This window comes from Capricornis sumatraensis, chromosome 15 (genome assembly GCF_032405125.1).
Source record: "Capricornis sumatraensis isolate serow.1 chromosome 15, serow.2, whole genome shotgun sequence".
Lineage (NCBI taxonomy): Eukaryota > Metazoa > Chordata > Mammalia > Artiodactyla > Bovidae > Capricornis > Capricornis sumatraensis.
In genome coordinates, this window is record NC_091083.1 from 32,910,915 (window position 1) to 32,929,839 (window position 18,925).

The window sequence follows — 18,925 nt, forward strand, 5'->3', positions numbered from 1 at the left end:
AGTCTCCTCTCCTTCCACCCAATGCCCTGGCTTTCCCCCTCAATGCACGCTGCCCTTGGAAATGTCAACTGACGACTGCATAATCTGCAAACCCTGTGACCCTTGGTCGCCTTCACCCCTCCGGCCCTTCACAATGGGGCGCACTGTTCCCCACCCCCGCCCAGCAGCCCTCCCTGCCGGCGGTGGCGGTCCTGCCCTCTGCTCTCTGCAGAGTCGCAGGCCTTTTGCTCTACGAGTGCTTTCTTCTCCTCCTACTTCTGAGGAGAGATCCTGAAGGCTCAGCACAGTTGCCTCTGCTGTTCCTGACTCTCTCCTGACTTGTCGCCCTTGCTGCAGCCTCACAGTTACCTTCCTGTCCTGCCGGGGACTCTGCTAAGCTCCATGCCTTTTCAGCACCTCGAGCTGGATGCCCACCAGGCACTAAAACCATCACTACCTTCTCTCCCACTTGACAAAGACCTACTCCCCCCAGCACCCAGGTTTGATTCCGGGTTGTCAAAATTGTTTTCCCTTTTTACTCTTCTGCACATTCATTCAAGGAACTGCCCCATCTTCCCTTATCAACGTTTCTAGCATTGTCTTTTCCTTCCATTCTGCCTCCACCCTACATGATCTTATACCACCCCGGCTTCAACTATCACAAAAGTCTCCTAACTTCCCTGTGCTCCAGCCTCATCCATTTCTTGCCTCATCTACTAATGATTCTCAAATTCTGCTCTGACCATGACCTTTCCCTACCCGGAAACTTTCAATGGATCCACCACTTCCAAAACTAATGAAGGCGACAACAAATCAAAGACCAATGTAGACTCAAACTACAGCTCCACTTCTCCTATGAGAGGTGAAGTTCCGGGCTTTAGGATTTACAAAGTTCTTGTATACACATTATTTCATGTAGTAAGCTGTGTGCGCTATACTCAGTCACTCAGTCATGTCTGACTCTTTGTGACCCCAAGGACTGTAGCCCTCCAGGCTGCTCTGTCCAGAGGATTTTCCCAGCAAGAATACTGAAGCACTAGAGAAGCGATTCCTTTCTCCAGTGGATCTTCCTGACTCAGGGACTGAACCAGAGACTCTTGCGTTCTCCTGAATTGGCAGTCAGATTCTTTTACCACTGAGTCACCTGAGAATCTCCTTAATAATCTACAATAGAATAAAGAACATGTGATACATATATACGATGGGATATTACTCAGCCATAAAAAAGAACGAAATGAGGCCATCTGCAGCAACATGGATGGACCTGGAGATTATCATACTGAGTGAAGTTAAGTCAGACACAGAAAGACAAATATATGATACAGCTTTTATGCGGAATCTAAAAAATAAAACAAATGAATGACTATAACAAAACGGAAACAGACTCAAGACACACAGAACAAACTAGTGGTTTCCAGTAGAGACAGGGAAGGGGGGAGGGGCAAAATAAGGGCAGGAGATTAAGAGGTATAAATTACTAGGTATAAAACAAATAAGTATAAGGATATAAGATAGAGCATAGGGAATATAGATAATATTGCATAATAACTTCAAGTGAACTATCATGTATAAAAATACTGAATCACTATGTTGTACACCTGAAACTAACTTAACATTGTAAATCAACTATACTTCAATTTTTAAAAAAGCAGGAAAAAAATGCAATTTGCAAGCATTCTGTGACAAGGAGCATATTCATGGATCCAGCCTATGGTGGTAAAGAGCCCTATGTTAATCGGTGCCTATGTTGGCCCTTCCGCTTCACCACACTGTTGACTTGAAACTGCTGCAGGCTTTCTATATAAAACACTGTTAACAATGACTGGAGAAGGGAATAGCAAACCACTTCTGTATTCTTGCCTTGAGAACCCTATGAACAGGATGAAAAGGCAACAATGATAAGACAACCCCTTTCTTGACTTTCCAAATGAAATTGAGTGCTAAGTCATTTCCATTGGGAGCATGCGCTTACTTTGAACCATGTGCGCATGTGTGCCTGTGTGTGTGCACGTGTGTGTGTGTGTGAGAGAGAGAGCAAGAGAGACAGAGAGACAGAGAAAGCAGTCTTGATAATTCCACCTGGTCTGATGAGAATGGTTTTAGGGTGTATGTGGTCTGAATTTAGATACCTACCTACAGATAGGAAAACAAGTGAGCAGACTTTTTATTGTTCAAGGAAAATGCTCATTAACCATGAGCTTATTCTATTTTATTTGGCTGTAAACATTTCAAAACAAAACTTCACCTGAAGCATTAAATCTTGCTAATGAGAACACCTCTGCTTCTCCCATCTCCATCTCTCAGCCAGCAAATCTTTTGCTCTAGTGTCACATAAAACCAAACAACGGGGCATCACCCAAAACTATGCACACAACACGTGTGAGGCTGTCACCAAACTGTCATCTCACCATCTCCCCCTTCCTTTGGGGGAGTTTGACACGTGATAACATCCAGGCAACACAAAAATTCACATGGCTGACAGCACTTACATTTCTGACTGGCAAGAGTTTATTTTTTTCCTTCTCTGACTCCATTTAAAAAATAAAGAAATGCACCTACACTTGACTAGTTTGAGAATAAAAACTTGAATATATCATTTAGCAATTCAGTTTTATATTGGTTTTTCAGAACAGAACTGCAAAGACCAAAAATTATCTACATATGGTTCTCCTTCCAACTGGTAAGAAAACAAGAAACAAGATCACCTAGTATTATCCTGGTATGTCTGTACTCTACTGAGACAAGGAAAAGTACAGCTAGTACAACTCAAAAAGTAAGGTGAATTTAAAAATTGACAAAGTGTAGACAATTTTTAAAAGCTGGAATGCAAATGAGAAAGGGAAAGGGAGAAATAAATGGTTCTCAATTTCTGGTTACATAGAAGAGGGGAGTGATACAGCAGACTGAATAAATTAATCATAACAAAACCTATCTGGATGTCTTACATCCCTAGGCTTATAATATGACCATACTTCTTGCTCCTTAGAGAGAGAGAGAGAGAGAGAGAGAGAGAGAGAGAGAGAGAGAGAGAGAGAAAGCAATTCTAATACTCTGACTGTGTGTCTGTGTGCATGTGGGTACTGATGAACTGTCCTCCTCTTAGCAGCCATGATAAAGCAAATAATTAACTGTAGCATGAGTGATCTATACAGGAAGTACAAAAAGCAGTGGGATCTGGATGTTTTTAAAAATATTTATTTACTCCTTTCAATGAATTGCTCATTGTATACTGATACTAAAGTGGGCGTGGGGCCAGGCCCTGGGAGTGTTAAGGTGAATATGACCCCTTCCTTACTCTTCAGGTTTTTCAGTTTTGTCTGGGAGCTAAGACATTACTGCCGGATATGGCAGGAAGGGTGGTTTTGTGATAAGGTACAGAACCTTCAGCTGGAGGGCTGTTTTAATTCACCTTCCTGGTTACTGATAAGGAAAGAAGGGGGCATAAGGGAGGCAGGGATGGGTAGAATCCAAGGTTGGAGCCAGAAGGTTTGGAAGGCACATGGACACCTAGTTCTGGGCTTAGGAAAGCTCTGGGACCATGTGGCAGGAGTTGGTGGATTTCACTTGAATGCTGTGCCATTAACAAGACTCCATGAATCCCCAGTCTGCTTCTTTCCGCTTCAGCCAGCTCCCTTTTTGGATTCATACTTTCTGTTCCCTTTGAATCTGGGCTTGAAGGTGGCCTGGTGTGATCACAGACCTGCTGCATCTCATGATTCTACCATTAGCTAAGATCCTCACCTCTTCTGGGTTCTTAGTTCAACTCCAGGAAAAGGAAGAGAGAGAAGAGCTTGGGTTGGGGAGATCCACTGGAGAAAGAAATGGCAACCCACTTCAGTGTTCTTGCCTGGAAAAATCCCAGGGACAGAGGTGCCTGGCGGGGTTGCAAAGAGTTGGACACAACTGAGCAACTAAGCATAGACACATGGGCTTGAATACTTGCCCGTTAGAGAGTGGGAGATCTCTAGTCCACTCTAGGAGATCAAACCAATCAATCCTAAAGGAAATCAACCCTGAACATTCATTGGAAGGACTGATGCTGAAGCTGAAGCTCCAATACTTTGGCCACCTGATGCAAAGAGCCGACTCATTGGAAAAGACTGTGATGCTGGGAAAGACTGAAGGCAGGAGGAGAAGGGGATGACAAAGGATGAGCTAGTTGGATGGTATCAGTGACTCAATGGATATATGAGTTTGAGCAAACTCTGGGAAATGGTGAAGGACAGGGAAACCTGGCGTGCTGCAGCCCATGGGTTCACAAAGAGTCAGAACACAACTGGCAACCGAACAACAACACAGAATGGGAGAAAACAGTGGTGCAGGGGTTAGAGGGTATGAAGTAGCCATCTTGGAGAGTCGGAAAACAAGTAACTCCTCCAGCCACATGTTCTGCTGTGGCCACGAGTGGCTGAGTCACCCAGGGTCGGAAGTTATTTATTCAGGCAAAGATGGCACCATTATTCACAAGAGCCAAGACACGGAAACAATGTAAGTGTCCACTGATGGATGAATGGATACAGGAAATGTACGTATGTGTATATATGTATATGTATACACACACATATGCATGCAGTGGAATATTATTCATCCATAAAAGGAAGGAAATTCTGCCAGTTAGGTCAACATGGATAGACCTTGAGGACATTATGTTAGACATTATGACTGAAATAAATCAGTCAGAGAAAGACAATAAATCAGTCAGAGAAAGACAATATTGTATGATTTCACCTATAAGTGGAATTAGAATGGTTGCCAAAGGCAGGAGGCAGGGGGTGAGGAGAACAGATAAAGGTGGTCAAAGGCACAAACTTCCAGTTATAAGATGAATACGTTCTGGGGACGTACTGTATGGCCTGGTGCCTGCAGCAGACTTGGGTATGGCATAAGCTTGGAGGAGGAGGTCACCACTAACCCCACCATAGAGCCGCCAGAACGTACAAAAGATGGGGAAACAGACTCTTGGTGGGCACAAACAGAACCTTGTGTGCACCAGGACCCAGTAGAAAGGAGCAGTGACCTCACAAGAGACTGGCCCAGACTTGCCCGTGAGTGTCCAGGAGACTCTGGTGGAGGCATGGGTTGGTGGTGGCCTGCTGCAGGGCTGGGGGCACCGAGTGTAGCAAAGCATGCATGGGACCTTTTGAAGGAGGTCACCATTATTTTCATTACCTCCACCATAGTATGGCCCCAGGTAAATAACAGGTCAAGTCAGTCTTGGGAAGCATCACTATGCACAAAGCTAGTGGAGGTGATGGAATTCCAGTTGAGCTACTTCAAATACTAAAAGATGATGCTGTGAAAGTGCTGCATTCAATATGCCAGCAAATTTGGAAAACTCAGCAGTGGCCATAGGACTGAAAAAGGTCCGTTTTCATTCCAATCCCAAAGAAAGGCAATGGCAAAGAATGCTCAAACTACTGCGCAATTGCACTCATCTCACACGTTAGTAAAGTAATGCTCAAAATTCTCCAAGCCAGGCTTCAGCAATACGTGAACTGTGAACTTCCAGATGTTCAAGCCGGTTTTAGAAAAGGCAGAGGAACCAGAAATCAAATGGTTTTTCTAGTAGTCATGTATGGATGTGAGAGTTGGACTACAAAGACAGCTGAGTGCCAAAGAATTGATGCTTTTGAACTGTGGTATTACAGAAGACTCTTGAGAGTCCCTTGGACTGCAAGGGGATCCAACCAGTCCATCCTAGAGGAAATCAGTCCTGAATATTCATTGGAAGAACTGATGCTAAAGCTGAAACTCCAATACTTTGGCCACCTGATGCAAAGAACTGACTCATTTGAAAAGACCCTGATGCTGGGAAAGATTGAAAGCAGGAGGAGAAGGGAACGATAGAGGATGAGATGGTTGGATGGCATCACAGACACAATGGACATGAGTTTGAGTAAACTCCGGGAGTTGGTGATGGACAGGGAGGCCTGGCGTGCTGTGGTTCATGGGGTTGCAAAGAGTCAGACGTGACTGAGTGACTGAACTGAACTGAACTGATTGCATATTTGACAGTTGCTAAGAAAGTAGATCTTAAAAGTTCTCATCACAAGAAAAAACTGTGTGATAATGGATGCTAACTAGACTTATGGTGGTGATCACTGTGTAATATATACACATATCAAATCATTGAAGATATATGTCTATTATATCCCAATGAGACTGGAGGTGGGGAACCATTATATTTCAGTTGTGAAACAACAATGGCAAAGGTAATTAAAGAGAAACTGGAGGTTCCAAGCCCAACAGCCCCCACTGTGGTCCTGATGTGAAAGGATGCTGAGGACTCAGGCCTAGTTCTGCTGTCTCTTAGGAGAAAAGCAGGAGATGACTTAGGGCTCTCACTGTGCAGATGACATTAAAATCTATATATCTATTCCTGTTATCTCTCCCAAACTCAGTTCACATATGCTCCCAGACATTTCTCCTTATTTCTCTTTACACACTTCTTCTAAGAGCAGCATGTTAACCTCCTTGTATATTCCCACAGCTACGCAATAAAAAAAGGAATAAAGTCACCTCACTTGCAGATGGCACATGGATGTGCTTAGGCAGAGAATGATTGGTGTAAATACTATTAAAATAAAGGAATAAACAAAACAAACAAAAACAGGGGGCTTCCCAGGTGACACTAGTGGTAAAGAACCCACTTGCCAATACAGGAGACATGAGACCTGGGTTCAGTCCCTGGGTTGGGAAGATCCCCTGGAGGAGGGCGTGGCAACCCACTCCAGTATTCTTCCCTGGGGAATCCCATGGACACAAGAGCCTGGTGGGCTACAGTCCATGGGGTTGCAGAGTCGGACACGACTGATGCAACTTAGCACAAATAAAAAATGGTTTTTCCAGTAGTTATGTATGGATGTGAGAGTTGAAACATAAAGAAAGATGAGCTCCAAAGAATTGATGCTTTTGAACTGTGGTGTTGGAGAAGACTCTTGGGAGTCCCTTGGACTGCAAGGAGATCAAACCAGTCTATTCTAAAGGAAATCAACTCTGAATATTCATTAGAAGGACTGATACTGAAGCGGAAGCTCCAATATTTGGGCCACCTGATGTGAGGAACCTATTCACTAGAAAAGACCCTGATGCTGGGAAGGATTGAGGGCAAGAGGAGAAGAGGGTGACAGAGGATGAGATGGTTGGATGGCATCACTGAATCAATGGACATGAGTTTGAGCAAGCTCCAGGAGATAGTAAAGGACAGGGAAGCCTGGCGTGATGCAGTCCATGGGGTCACAAAGAGTTGGACATGATTTAGGGACTGAACAACAACAAAAAGTAAACAAAAAAAAAGAATCTGATGAAACATTAAAAGACAGGAAATATCATTCTCAGGCCCGTGGCTAAGATGGAAGAAACCAATCATCTCAGCACAAAAAAGGTTTGACATAAGTCTGATTCCCAGTTCCAATGCCAGCCCCAAACAAAGGGCAAATTCCACAAACCTTCTGTACCAGATTTTCTGGGAGAGAGGTTAGAGGGGTGAGGTCACATTTACACTACTGCACATGAGATGGGCTAAAAACACAAGGGGATAAGAGATAGAAAAAGGCCATACTTGAATGCCTGGGAATTTTTTGTTTTCTTTTTTGGGTGGGAGGAGAAAATTTTTTTTATTTTAAAAAACACCTAACATTAAATTACAGTCTTAACCAGTTTTTTTTTTTTTTTGGGGGGGGGGTGTTGGGAGGAGCCGTGCTATGTGGGATCTTAGTTTCCCAAACAGGGATCAAATCTGTGTCCCCTGCATTGGGAGCATAGAGTCTTAACCCCACTGGACTGCCAGGGAAGTCCCCATCTTAGCCAGTTTTATGTGTCCAGTGCACCAATGTGAAGTATATTTACACTGTTGTGCAACGGATCTCTAGAACTGTCCTATTTTGCAAACTGAAACTCTAGGGAGTTTCCTGGGGGTCTAGTGGTTAGGACTTGCATTTCCACTGCCGGGGGTGTGGGTTCAACCCCTGGTCAGGCAACTAAGATCTCACAAGCCACAAGGCCTAGCCAAAAAAATTAAAAACAAACAAACTAAATCCCCTGAAACTCTATATACTCAAATGCTTATGAACCTTTTCAGAGTGACCCTATCCACTGATCAGTGAAGCTCAGGCAGGGTCTGGATTCTGACCCTGGGATGAATTTTCTCACCTTTGGAGAGAGAGAGACATGGTGTGAAAGAGGGTGGAGCCTCTTCTCACTCCTCTGCACTTCAAGGCGGGGCTGATAACAAACAAGGCCACAGCCAACAGTTTCACCGAAATGCCAATGTGTCCATGCACTTGTAGGGACTACAGCCATTATGTCCAGTTGTGGACATGCTCGTGGCCATCACTACCTGACTACCCATTCCTCGCACTTTCACAGTTGGCCCCAAAGTTAGCATCGCTCCTCTTTTTAAGTATCAGACATACCTTGGAATCCTGAGACTATCTGGACAACGTCTTCATACACCATCAGGGTAGCGGATCGTTCTGGAAGCAGGCCCAGGCTTAGCGAAGAAAATACTGTGGAAACAAAGATGGATATGAGGAAATTCTGACTTCTAAATCAAAGTGCCCATGCCAGTTTTTTAAGTACTCTGCATTCTTTGGATTCTCTGGGTTCAAATCAATCAACAACATTGATTTTTTAGTAATGTGACATAATAATAAATATATATATCTGTTCTCTGCCTCTGGTTCCTGGCTCAAATTCCTGAGTCACCAGAGTATCTTTCTGATCTGATGAGGAGACTCTGGGTGGCCTCCTGTATGCGGGCTGGTCGCCAAAAAGATCAAACCATGATAAGAATCTTGGAACTTTCAGGCTCACTTCCCATCATCCAGAGAGAACAGATGGGGTGGAGAGTTCAATTCATGGTTGATCACGCCTGCCATGATTGAGGAAGCTACGATGGGAGTCCCAAAGGTACAGGCTTTGGGGAACTTCAAGCTGGTGGGTACATTTATGTGCTAGGAGGGTGGTGCACCTCAGCTCCACGGGGATAGAAGCTCCCATGACCAGGTCCCTTCTGGATCTCACCCTGCTGCACCTCTTCATGTGGCTGTTCATCTGCATCCATTGTGATACTTGTTATAAACCAGCAAATGTAAGTCATTGTTTTCCTGAATTCTGGGAGTCATTACAGTGAAAGAAACCAGGGATGGGGCGCTCATGGGAACCTCTGATTTATAGCTGATTGGTCAGAAGTACAGGTGACCACTTAGGGCTTGTGTCTGAATGAGAGGACAGTGTCATGGGACTGAACCCTTAATCGGTAGCATTTGGGTTAATTTTGGACAGCTACTGTCAGACCCTGATATTGGGAAAGATTGAAGGCAAGAGGACAAGGGTATGACAGAGGGCAAGCTGGCTGGACAGCATCACCACTCAATGGACATGAGTTTAAGTAAGCTCCGGGAGATGGTGAAAGACAGGGAAGCCTGGTGTGCTACAGTCTAGGGGGTCTCAAAGAGCTGGACACAACTGAGGGATTGAACAACTGTCAGAATGGAACTGAATTGTAAGACACCCAGTTGGTATCCAGAGAGGAGGAGAACTGGTTGGTTTGAGAAGAAAACCCACTTACTAGATGTCAGAATTATCATAAACAGAGAGAAAGGAAACAGTTTGTCCTTTAAGTACTGTTAGCAAAAGTCTTTCAGGACTGAGTCCTGCAGCCTCTCATATAACAACTGCTCAGCCTACATCAGTTAACTACATATTTTATATTCTTTAGAAGAATTGGCAACCCACTCCAGTATTCTTGCCTGGAAAATTCCATGGACAGAGGAGCCTGGCAAGCTATAGTCCGTGGGATCGCAAAGAGTCGGACATGACTGAAGCAACTGAACACAGGATGAGAGAACTTGTGCTACTTTAAAATTCTTGTTTAAAGACCTCGACTTCCAACCTAGAAATTCACAAAGCCTACATGTTTCTTGGGAATTCCCTGGCTGAACAGTAGTTAGGACTCAGTGCTTTGACTGCCAGAGTCTGGATTCTACCCGTGGTTGACGAATTAAGATCCTGCATGCTGCAAGGTGTGGCCAGGGGGAAAAAACCTACATGCTTCTGGGTAGAACATGAAAAAAAACCAAATCAATGTAGTATGGAATAACAATAATCACTAACATTACTGAACCCTCACTGACATGTCAGATTTTATTCTAGGTGGTTTAATTTGGGTAATTTATTTAACTTTGAAAACAGCTCTCTGAAAGAGGTATTATTAACATGCCCCATTGACAGGTAAGGAGACAGGTTTATAGATAAGGAACTAACTTGTCCAAGATCCCGAATCTGGTAAATACTGGAGCCAGGATTTGAACTCTGGAGTCTGACCTTCACCTCTATGCTTCACAGACTTAAGTTCAAAGGCCTCTAAGACTCCATCTGGGCCTAAGTTCCTGGGTTTTTTGTTTTTTGTTTTTTTTAATTTTTTAACTGGAGGATAATTGCTTCACAATATTGTGTTGGTTTCTGCCATACACTAACATGAATCAGCCATAGGTATCTGATTCTGTCATCCACATTGAACATATGTCATATTTGCTTCAGATTCAAGCCACTTAGTTGAGTCTGACTCTTTGGGAGCCTGTGGACTGTAGCGGGCTGCCATTTCCTTCTCCAGGGGAATCTTCCTGACCCAGGGATTGAACTCGCGTCTTCTGTATTGCAGGCTGATTCTTTATCTGCTGAGGAAGACTGAATTGGCCATAGGTATACATATGTCACCTTCCTCTTGAACTTCCCTCCCACCTCCCATCCCATCCCACCTCTCTAGGTTGTCACAGAATACCAGTGGGAGCTCCTTGAGTCATATAGCAAATTTCCACTGGCTATGTATTTTACATATGGCAATGTACATGTTCCCATTGAGAGAGTAGTCTCTACATTTAAAGAGGAAGAAAGTAAGGCCTAGAGAGGTAAAGTAACTTTCAAGGAAAATATTAGGAGCCAGAAATATCAAATGCTAAATAGAGCAGTTATTGGGTTCATTCAGGTTTTTGGTAGGATGTTACAGAAAAAACACAATTGAATTATTGGCCAACCCAATACTCAGCACCATTGGCTCTGGACAGTGCCAGAGGGGCCCAATGAGGGGCTGGCCATGGACATGACCCCGCTTTGTACACAGTCCATTTATTTAGCTGCCATCATATATAAGGCCCAGAGCTAGATGTGCAGAATAGATCACTGTTGGGGGCAGTCTGTGCCCTTAAGGGATCTACATTAGAAGGAGGCCAAGACACACAACCAATAGCTACATGACAAGCAGAATGTGACAAAGTGCCCCGATAAAGATAAGGATGGACCTTGGTGCTGGGAAAACAATCCAGGGTTCCTCCAAATGTTAAACAGTCACCATGTGACCCAGGAACAGGTACATGCCCAAGAGAACTGAGAATATGTGTTCATGCAAACACTTGTACATGAACGTTCATAGCAACATCAGTCATAATAGCCAGAAAGTGGAAACTAAAGGCTGAACGTGCTTAGTGTCCCACAGGCAGCTTAAATCCAATCTACGCTATATTCATCATTGACTATGACCCCAACTCTCATTCTTTTCCTTCCCATCTCCTGCATCTCCACCCCCACCTCCACCCACTTTTGTAGGAGCCCCAAGCTTGGGGACAGGGATACACACAGGGAAGGAGTAAGGGATTTCTTTCAGTCAACAGCATTAATCCAGTCAACCTTAGGGAACCACAAGGTGGCCCATCGCTCATCTGTTATTCTACCCACTCCATCACCAGCCAGAAATTTGAGATTCAACTCACATTCATTCAACTTTCTTTCCCTTGTATCTCTCCCACCCATTCTCCAAGGCTTTCTGAATTCTGCCTGCTAAATATTCCTCAGGTTTATCTCCTTTTCTCTAAAATGTTCCTAAAGGATTTCCTCAACTGTACCTATTTCCAACCCACTTTCCATAGCTCTCAAAGCAGTGGTCCCAAATTACAGTGAATATTTTTATCCATAAATACCTGGGGGATGGGGGTTATTGTGGGGAGTTCAGTTCAGTTCAGTCACTCAGTCATGTCTGATTCTTTGCGACCCCATGAATCGCAGCACGCCAGGCCTCCCTGTCCATCACCAACTCCCAGAGTTCACTCAAACTCATGTCCATTCAGTGGGTGATGCCATCCAGCCATCTCATCCTCTGTCGTCCCCTTCTTCTCCTGCCCCCAATCCCTCCCAGCATCAGTCTTTTCCAATGAGTCAACTCTTCGCATGAGGTGGCCAAAGTACTGGAGTTTCAGCTTTAGCATCAGTCCTTCCAATGAACACCTAGGACTGATCTCCTTTAGAATGGACTGGTTGGATCTCCTTGCAGTCCAAGGGACTCTCAAGAGTCTTCTCCAACACCACAGTTTTAAAGCATCAGTTCTTTAGTGCTCAGCTTTCTTCACAGCCCAACTCTCACATCCAACATGACCAATGGAAAAACCATAGCCTTGACTAGACGGGAGTAGGAACTGTTTATTAAAATCCAGATTCCTTGGTCAATCTGTCCAGTCAAATGGGTGAGTCCTGGAATCTGTATGTTTTTACAAGCATCTTCTGATGCTAACATCTATTGATCCTCAAGACTCAGCTGCCCTTTTAGCCTCCCCAGGAAACTCTTTCCTTCGCTCATATAGGTTGGTGGACCTCCCCAGCATCCCCATCTGCACATAAATCTATCAGGGTATTGATCCCATCAGGAGGAACTGGCTTCTGTGGCTGACTTTATAACTAGTGGATAAACCTCCTAGAAGCAAGTCCTGAGTCTCTAGATTTGTATTCTCAGTGGCCAGGGCAATGTCTGACATATAGTAGGCACTTGATAGGTATAAACTGAACTAAAGAGAATTTTGTGGATGAGGGTAGGTGCTGGGGCTGATGAGATAGGCATAACCACATTTAGCTTCCATGGACCCCAGAGGCAATGGGAACCCTGATGGGGCAGGTCCCGTGGTGCAGAGGTGAGCACAAATACTGGCCTTGTGCCAGGCACTGTGTTAGGTGCTATGCATTTATTGAGCACCTACCATGTTTTAGACCCTGTGAGTGCACCTATGATACATACTTTTTACTCAGAACTGCTCTACAAGGTGGTATCAGCTCCATTTTGCAGAGACTGGCATCAAAGCTGGAGGGGCTCAAGCATAGATTTGGAGCCAGAACCCAGGTCATCTGGTTTCCAAAGTCCATCCTGGCAACAAACGTGCTGGCAGATAATGTGCTCCAGGCACTAGATGGAGTCTGAAGTAAAGGGACAGAGGGGGCACCGTCTGCTGCTCCCACCTACCCCATCCCCAGCTGAACTCACGTGGGGCACCATCCTTGCCTCTGGTGGTAGGCCAACTGCTTTGCAGGGGTGAAAAGTCATGCGATATTGTGATTTATAATATGTAATATGTATTTGGCCTGGGTCTCATTTCTGGCTCACAGCTCCTAAAACCCATGGAATTTCCTAAGTGATAAGGGCAATAAAGGAATCTTTCGTTATTTGTATCAGTTGAATGGGGCTTTCAAGGGGAGTTTCAGTTAATATAATGACTTTTTGGAAAGCTTATGATAACCTAAGAAGGGGAACTGGTTGCCAGGGGAAACCGTGTGACTTAGAGGCTGGAATCTCTCAGTCTCACCGTCCTCTCCCCCTGACCTCCAGGGAGGACAGAGTGGCTGGAGGTTGAATCAATCACTAATGGCTAATGCTTTAATCAGTTATGCCTACATGATGAAGTTTCCATAAAACACAAGAGGATGTGGTTGGGTGAGCCTCTTGGTTGGTGAACACCAGAGGTGCTAGGAGGAGGTACAGCTGGCCAGGGATGGAGGCTCCATGCCTCTTCCCACAGACCTTGCCCTACACATATCTTCATCTGGCTGGTCCTTTAATAACCTTTATAATTAACTGGTAAGTTAGCAAGTACCAGCTGGGGTTGCAGACTCGGTGACACACTGCTGGATGTGTGGAAACACCACGACACATTTGGTGATTAGACGCACCAGAAGTGGAATGGAGGCGCACCAGGAGTGCTTTTCCTGAGCAGGTAAGAAGGTGGGACAGAGAAAGACAGTCTGGCCATCATGCCCACCTTTTGGCAGCCTTGCTCTCAGATGCTAAAGTGAGATGAGGAAGCCTCATTTCAGAGCACTGTCCCAGTGCCACTGGCTGGTTATGACCCAGAATGGAACAGTGGAGAAATGAGTAGAAAAGGCTTTGGTTCCATTGTATGAATAGCAATGTGGAGCCCAACCAGCTTCACACCAGATTCCACCTTCCCTGCACATAAGGGGTGCCAAAAACTAGGGCAGAGAATGCACATATATTTTCCTAATTGTCTGACTTAACGCTTACAAAATCATTTCTGTGTCTGACTCCACCCCTAGCCTGATTATACGCCCTGTTTTAGAGAAAGGTAAAGACCACCTTACCCGGTAACCGGATGGGCTTCCAGGGGGCCGAGTTTGGCACGTAGGCATGCTTTGTGGCCGTGACAATCAGCTGACTGCCTAGCTTATACTGGAATTTGATGAAGGCGACGCCGTCTGTCCCCGAGGTACCAGAGGCAATGGAGACCTGGTTGGTGAAAATCTCAATGAGCGCATCAGGGACAGGCTGATGGGTGCTGGCATCACTGATGTGGACCTTCAGGGTGACCTCTGGAAGAAGGACAGAGCAACAAAGAACTGGTTATTAACTGGGGAACTCCAACAGCGATTCTGTAATAACAGCAAAGAGAGGTAGGAAGTATTCATGGGATGTGCTTACATACTCTAGACTGGGGACTCTTCTGGCAGCCCAATGGTTAAGACTTCGTGCATCCAGTGCAGAGTGCACAAGTTTGATCCCTGACGGGGGAACTAAGATCCCACATTCTATAAGGTGCAGCCAAAAAATTTTTTTAATTAGAAAAAAAATTCTAGATCTACATCCAAAATATAAATTGTTTTAACCAGAAACGTTCTCTTCTTAGCAATTCTTTTTTACTTTACATGACTCCTTATCTTCTTCAAAACCACTGCCTATAACAAACTCCTTTCCTCCTGGCTCCTCCTGGTGCCCCCCAACAAAATTGAGAGAAAAATCTCTATTCCTTTAAGACACTGTACAACAAACACAATGCTTTCTGATCCTGCCCAGTGTTGCTGGTAAACACAGCCTAAGCAAGGCTCAGGCTGCTACACAAGGACCCTGCAGGCACTAAGATTTGCAGCAAAATTGTTCAACAGTCTGTGATGAACATGGATATGTACAGCTCAGGGTCGCTGTGTTGGTAATCATGAAGACATGACTGAAAAGTAGTCCCTGCACACAGTACCACCAAGCGGGTGGGCAGACTATCTAAGCAACGTGTCCTGCCCAGCCCAAGGACCTGCCCCAGGTGGTACCCCATTTAAGGAACCAGCTCGCCCCTCCTTGGGAGGGAGGAAAAGCACCTGTTACTTGGTTTTGTTGGATCCCTCATGCTGCAGCCTTCCCAAAAAAGTCTTGACTAAATTTCTCTTCTTGATTTCTACTGATGAAAGAGTTCAAGGGGCCCGGTTGGTATCACAGAGTTAATGCAGTTTTTGGCTAGATGACCATAAGGAATAGCTAAAGAACCCTAGACCCAGGAGTTACATAAGGTCTGCACCAAATAAATCTCTCAAAAATCTTGTAGAGAAAAAAAGCGCTACAAAAACTGAACCTGGTTACTCCCTACTATAGGAAGAGAAAACTACTGCCAAAAGAGGGATAAAATCAACATCAAGAAAATCAGGCATATGGCATTACAAAGCATATCTAGTTGATTCCTGCCAATCTTATCAGTGTTATCTTAATGCAGATTCACAGCACATTTGCTTTCTTACAGAGCTGAGTTTTACTTGTCCCAGTGGTAAGGGAAGTCATAAATGAATTAATACTCTCATAGCAGAAATCCTCTAGAACAGGACAAGTGGGAAGGTGTTTTGTGGTGCTGCACACTGACGATTTACATAATCATGTAATGCAACATTCACTAACAATTCACTGGGATTACAAAATTTCTGCTTTCTCTTTCTTCACTGTTGGCTGAGAAGGCAAAAGCAACAGAGATTTGGAAAAAGTGAAATAATTTCTGAATAAACACAAGAAAGGAGTTCTCCAAAGGTATGGACACCCAGCAGGGAATAAAGAAGTGATGAATTGGGAGAATGGGGTTGACACACACATACTACTATGTATCAAATAGGTCACTAATGAGAGCCTAGTAAAGAGTTTATTGCTCAGGGAATTATACTCAGTGCTCTGTAGTAACTTAAATGGGAAGGAAATCCAAAAAAGAGGGGATATATGTATGCATAGAGCTGATTCACTTTGCTGTACAGTAGAAATTAACATAACACCATAAAGCAACTACATTCCAATAAAAATTAAGTAAAAAAAGAAAAGAGTTTTCTTATAATCAATGCCCTGGGTTCTACCACTGGAATTTCTTCTAACATGGGAAGCCTAGTATATATTCTGCAATTGTATACCTGAAAAAGATTATTTAGCTACTTCTTTTGGTGTAACAGGATGTGAAAACACATCATTGTGGTTAGGTAATTTTTACAGACTACTGGGTGTCATAGTTCCAAAGAATAGCAAGAAGAGATAAGAAAGCCTTCTTCAGCGATCAATGCAAAGAAATAGAGGAAAACAACAGAATGGGAAAGACTAGAGATCTCTTCAAGAAAATTAGAGACACCAAGGGAACATTTCATGCAAAGATGGGCTCGATAAAGGACAGAAATGGTCTGGACCTAACAGAAGCAGAAGATATTAAGAAGAGGTGGCAAGAATACACCGAAGAACTGTACAAAAAAGATCTTCACGACCCGGATAATCATGATGATGTGATCACTAATCTAGAGCCAGACATCTTGGAATATGAAGTCAAGTGGGCCTTAGAAAGCATCACTACGAACAAAGCTAGTGGAGGTGATAGAATTCCAGTTGAGCTGTTTCAAATCCTGAAAGATGATGCTGTGAAAGTGCTGCACTCAATATGCCAGCAAGTTTGGAAAACTCAGCAGTGGCCATAGGACTGGAAAAGGTCAGTTTTCATTTCAATTCCAAAGAAAGGCAATGCCAAAGAATGCTCAAACTACCGCACAATTGCACTCATCTCACACGCTAGTAAAGTAATGCTCAAAATTCTCCAAACCAGGCTTCAGCAATATGTGAACCATGAACTCCCTGATGTTCAAGCTGGTTTTAGAAAAGGAAGAGGAACCAGAGATCAAATTGCCAACATCTAATGGATCATCAAAAAAGCAAGAGAGTTCCAGAAAAACATCTATTTCTGCTTTATTGACTATGCCAAAGCCTTTGACTGTGTGGATCACAACAAACTTCTGAAAGAGATGGGAATACCAGACCACCTAACCTGCCTCTTGAGAAATCTGTATGCAGGTCAAGAAGCAACAGTTAGAACTGGACATGGAACAACAGACTGGTTCCAAATAGGAAAAGGAGTACGTCAAGGCTGTATATTGTCACCCTGCTTATTTAACTTATATGCAGAGTACATCATGAGAAATGGTGGACTGGAAGAAACACAAGCTGGAATCAAGATTGCCGGGAGAAATATCAATAACCTCAGATATGCAGATGACACCACCCTTATGGCAGAAAGTGAAGAGGAACTAAAAAGCCTCTTGATGAAAGTGAAAGAGGAGAGTGAAAAAGTTGGCTTAAAGCTCAACATTCAGAAAACAAAGATCATGGCATCTGGTCTTCATGGGAAATAGATGGGGAAACAGTAGAAACAGTGTCAGACTTTATTTTTTTGGGCTCCAAAATCACTGCAGATGGTGACTGCAGCCATGAAATGAAAAGACGCTTACTCCTTGGAAGAAAAGTTATGACCAACCTAGATAGTATATTCAAAAGCAGAGACATTACTTTGCTGACTAAGGTCCGTCTAGTCAAGGCTATGGTTTTTCCTGTGGTCATGTATGGATGTGAGAGCTGGACTGTGAAGAAAGCTGAGTGCCAAAGAATTGATGCTTTTGAACTGTGGTGTTGGAGAAGACTCTTGAGGGTCCCTTGGATTGCAAGGAGATCCAACCAGTCCATTCTGAAGGAGATCAACCCTGGGATTTCTTTGGAAGGAATGATGCTAAAGCTGAAGCTCCAGTACTTTGGACACCTCATGCGAAGAGTTGACTCGTTGGAAAAGACTCTGATGCTGGGAGAGATTGGGGGCAGGAGGAGAAGGGGACGACCGAGGATGAGATGGCTGGATGGCATCACCGACTCGATGGACGTGAGTCTGAGTGAACTCCAGGAGATGGTGATGGACAGGGAGGCCTGGTGTGCTGTGATTCATGGGGTCGCGAAGAGTCGGACACGACTGAGCAACTTAACTGAACTGAACTGGGGTGTCATATGTATTAAAATTTTGCAATTTGTTTTATTTATATGAATAATCATTTTTATAGAAACACTTATCCATTCAACAGCAAACAAGATTATTCCCATTAAAAGACAACCAGGGGAGTGATCTTATCATGAGGTGGGGCACTTCAATTCAGTCGCTCAGTCTTGTCTGAATCTTTGCGACCCCATGGACTGCAGCACACAAGGCTTCCCTGGCCATCACTAATTCCTGGAGCTTGCTCAAACTCATGTCCATCAGGTCAGTGATGCCATCCAACTATCTCACCCTCTGAGAAGAGGTGGGGCACTACGTACTATTTATTTATCTCATTTTGCAGAGAAAAGGAAGACCCTATAAATGGCCCCAGACCTAAATATGCAGTAAGATCTACTCCTGGGCATATATCCAGGGAAAATTCTAATTTGAAAAGATACGCGCACATCAGTGTTCATAGCAGCACTATTTACAGTAGGCAGGACATGGAAGCAAACTGAATATCCATCAACAGATGGATAAAAAAGATGTGGTACACATATACAGTGGACTTACTTAGCCATAAGAAAGAATGAAATAAC

At 44.0% G+C, this 18,925-nt stretch overlaps 1 protein-coding gene across 1 annotated transcript in view; it reads right to left on the reverse strand.

The window, feature by feature from the left end:
- Positions 1 to 18,925, reverse strand: part of FAM171A1 (family with sequence similarity 171 member A1) — a 128,117-nt gene that overhangs the window by 39,125 nt on the left and 70,067 nt on the right. Inside the window, exons 2-3 of the mRNA XM_068987205.1 lie at positions 14,395 to 14,622; positions 8,394 to 8,486 (exon numbers count right to left, since the gene is read on the reverse strand). Of these exons, the coding sequence (XP_068843306.1) occupies positions 8,394 to 8,486; positions 14,395 to 14,622 (321 nt within the window). The remainder of the gene's footprint in view (positions 1 to 8,393; positions 8,487 to 14,394; positions 14,623 to 18,925) is intronic.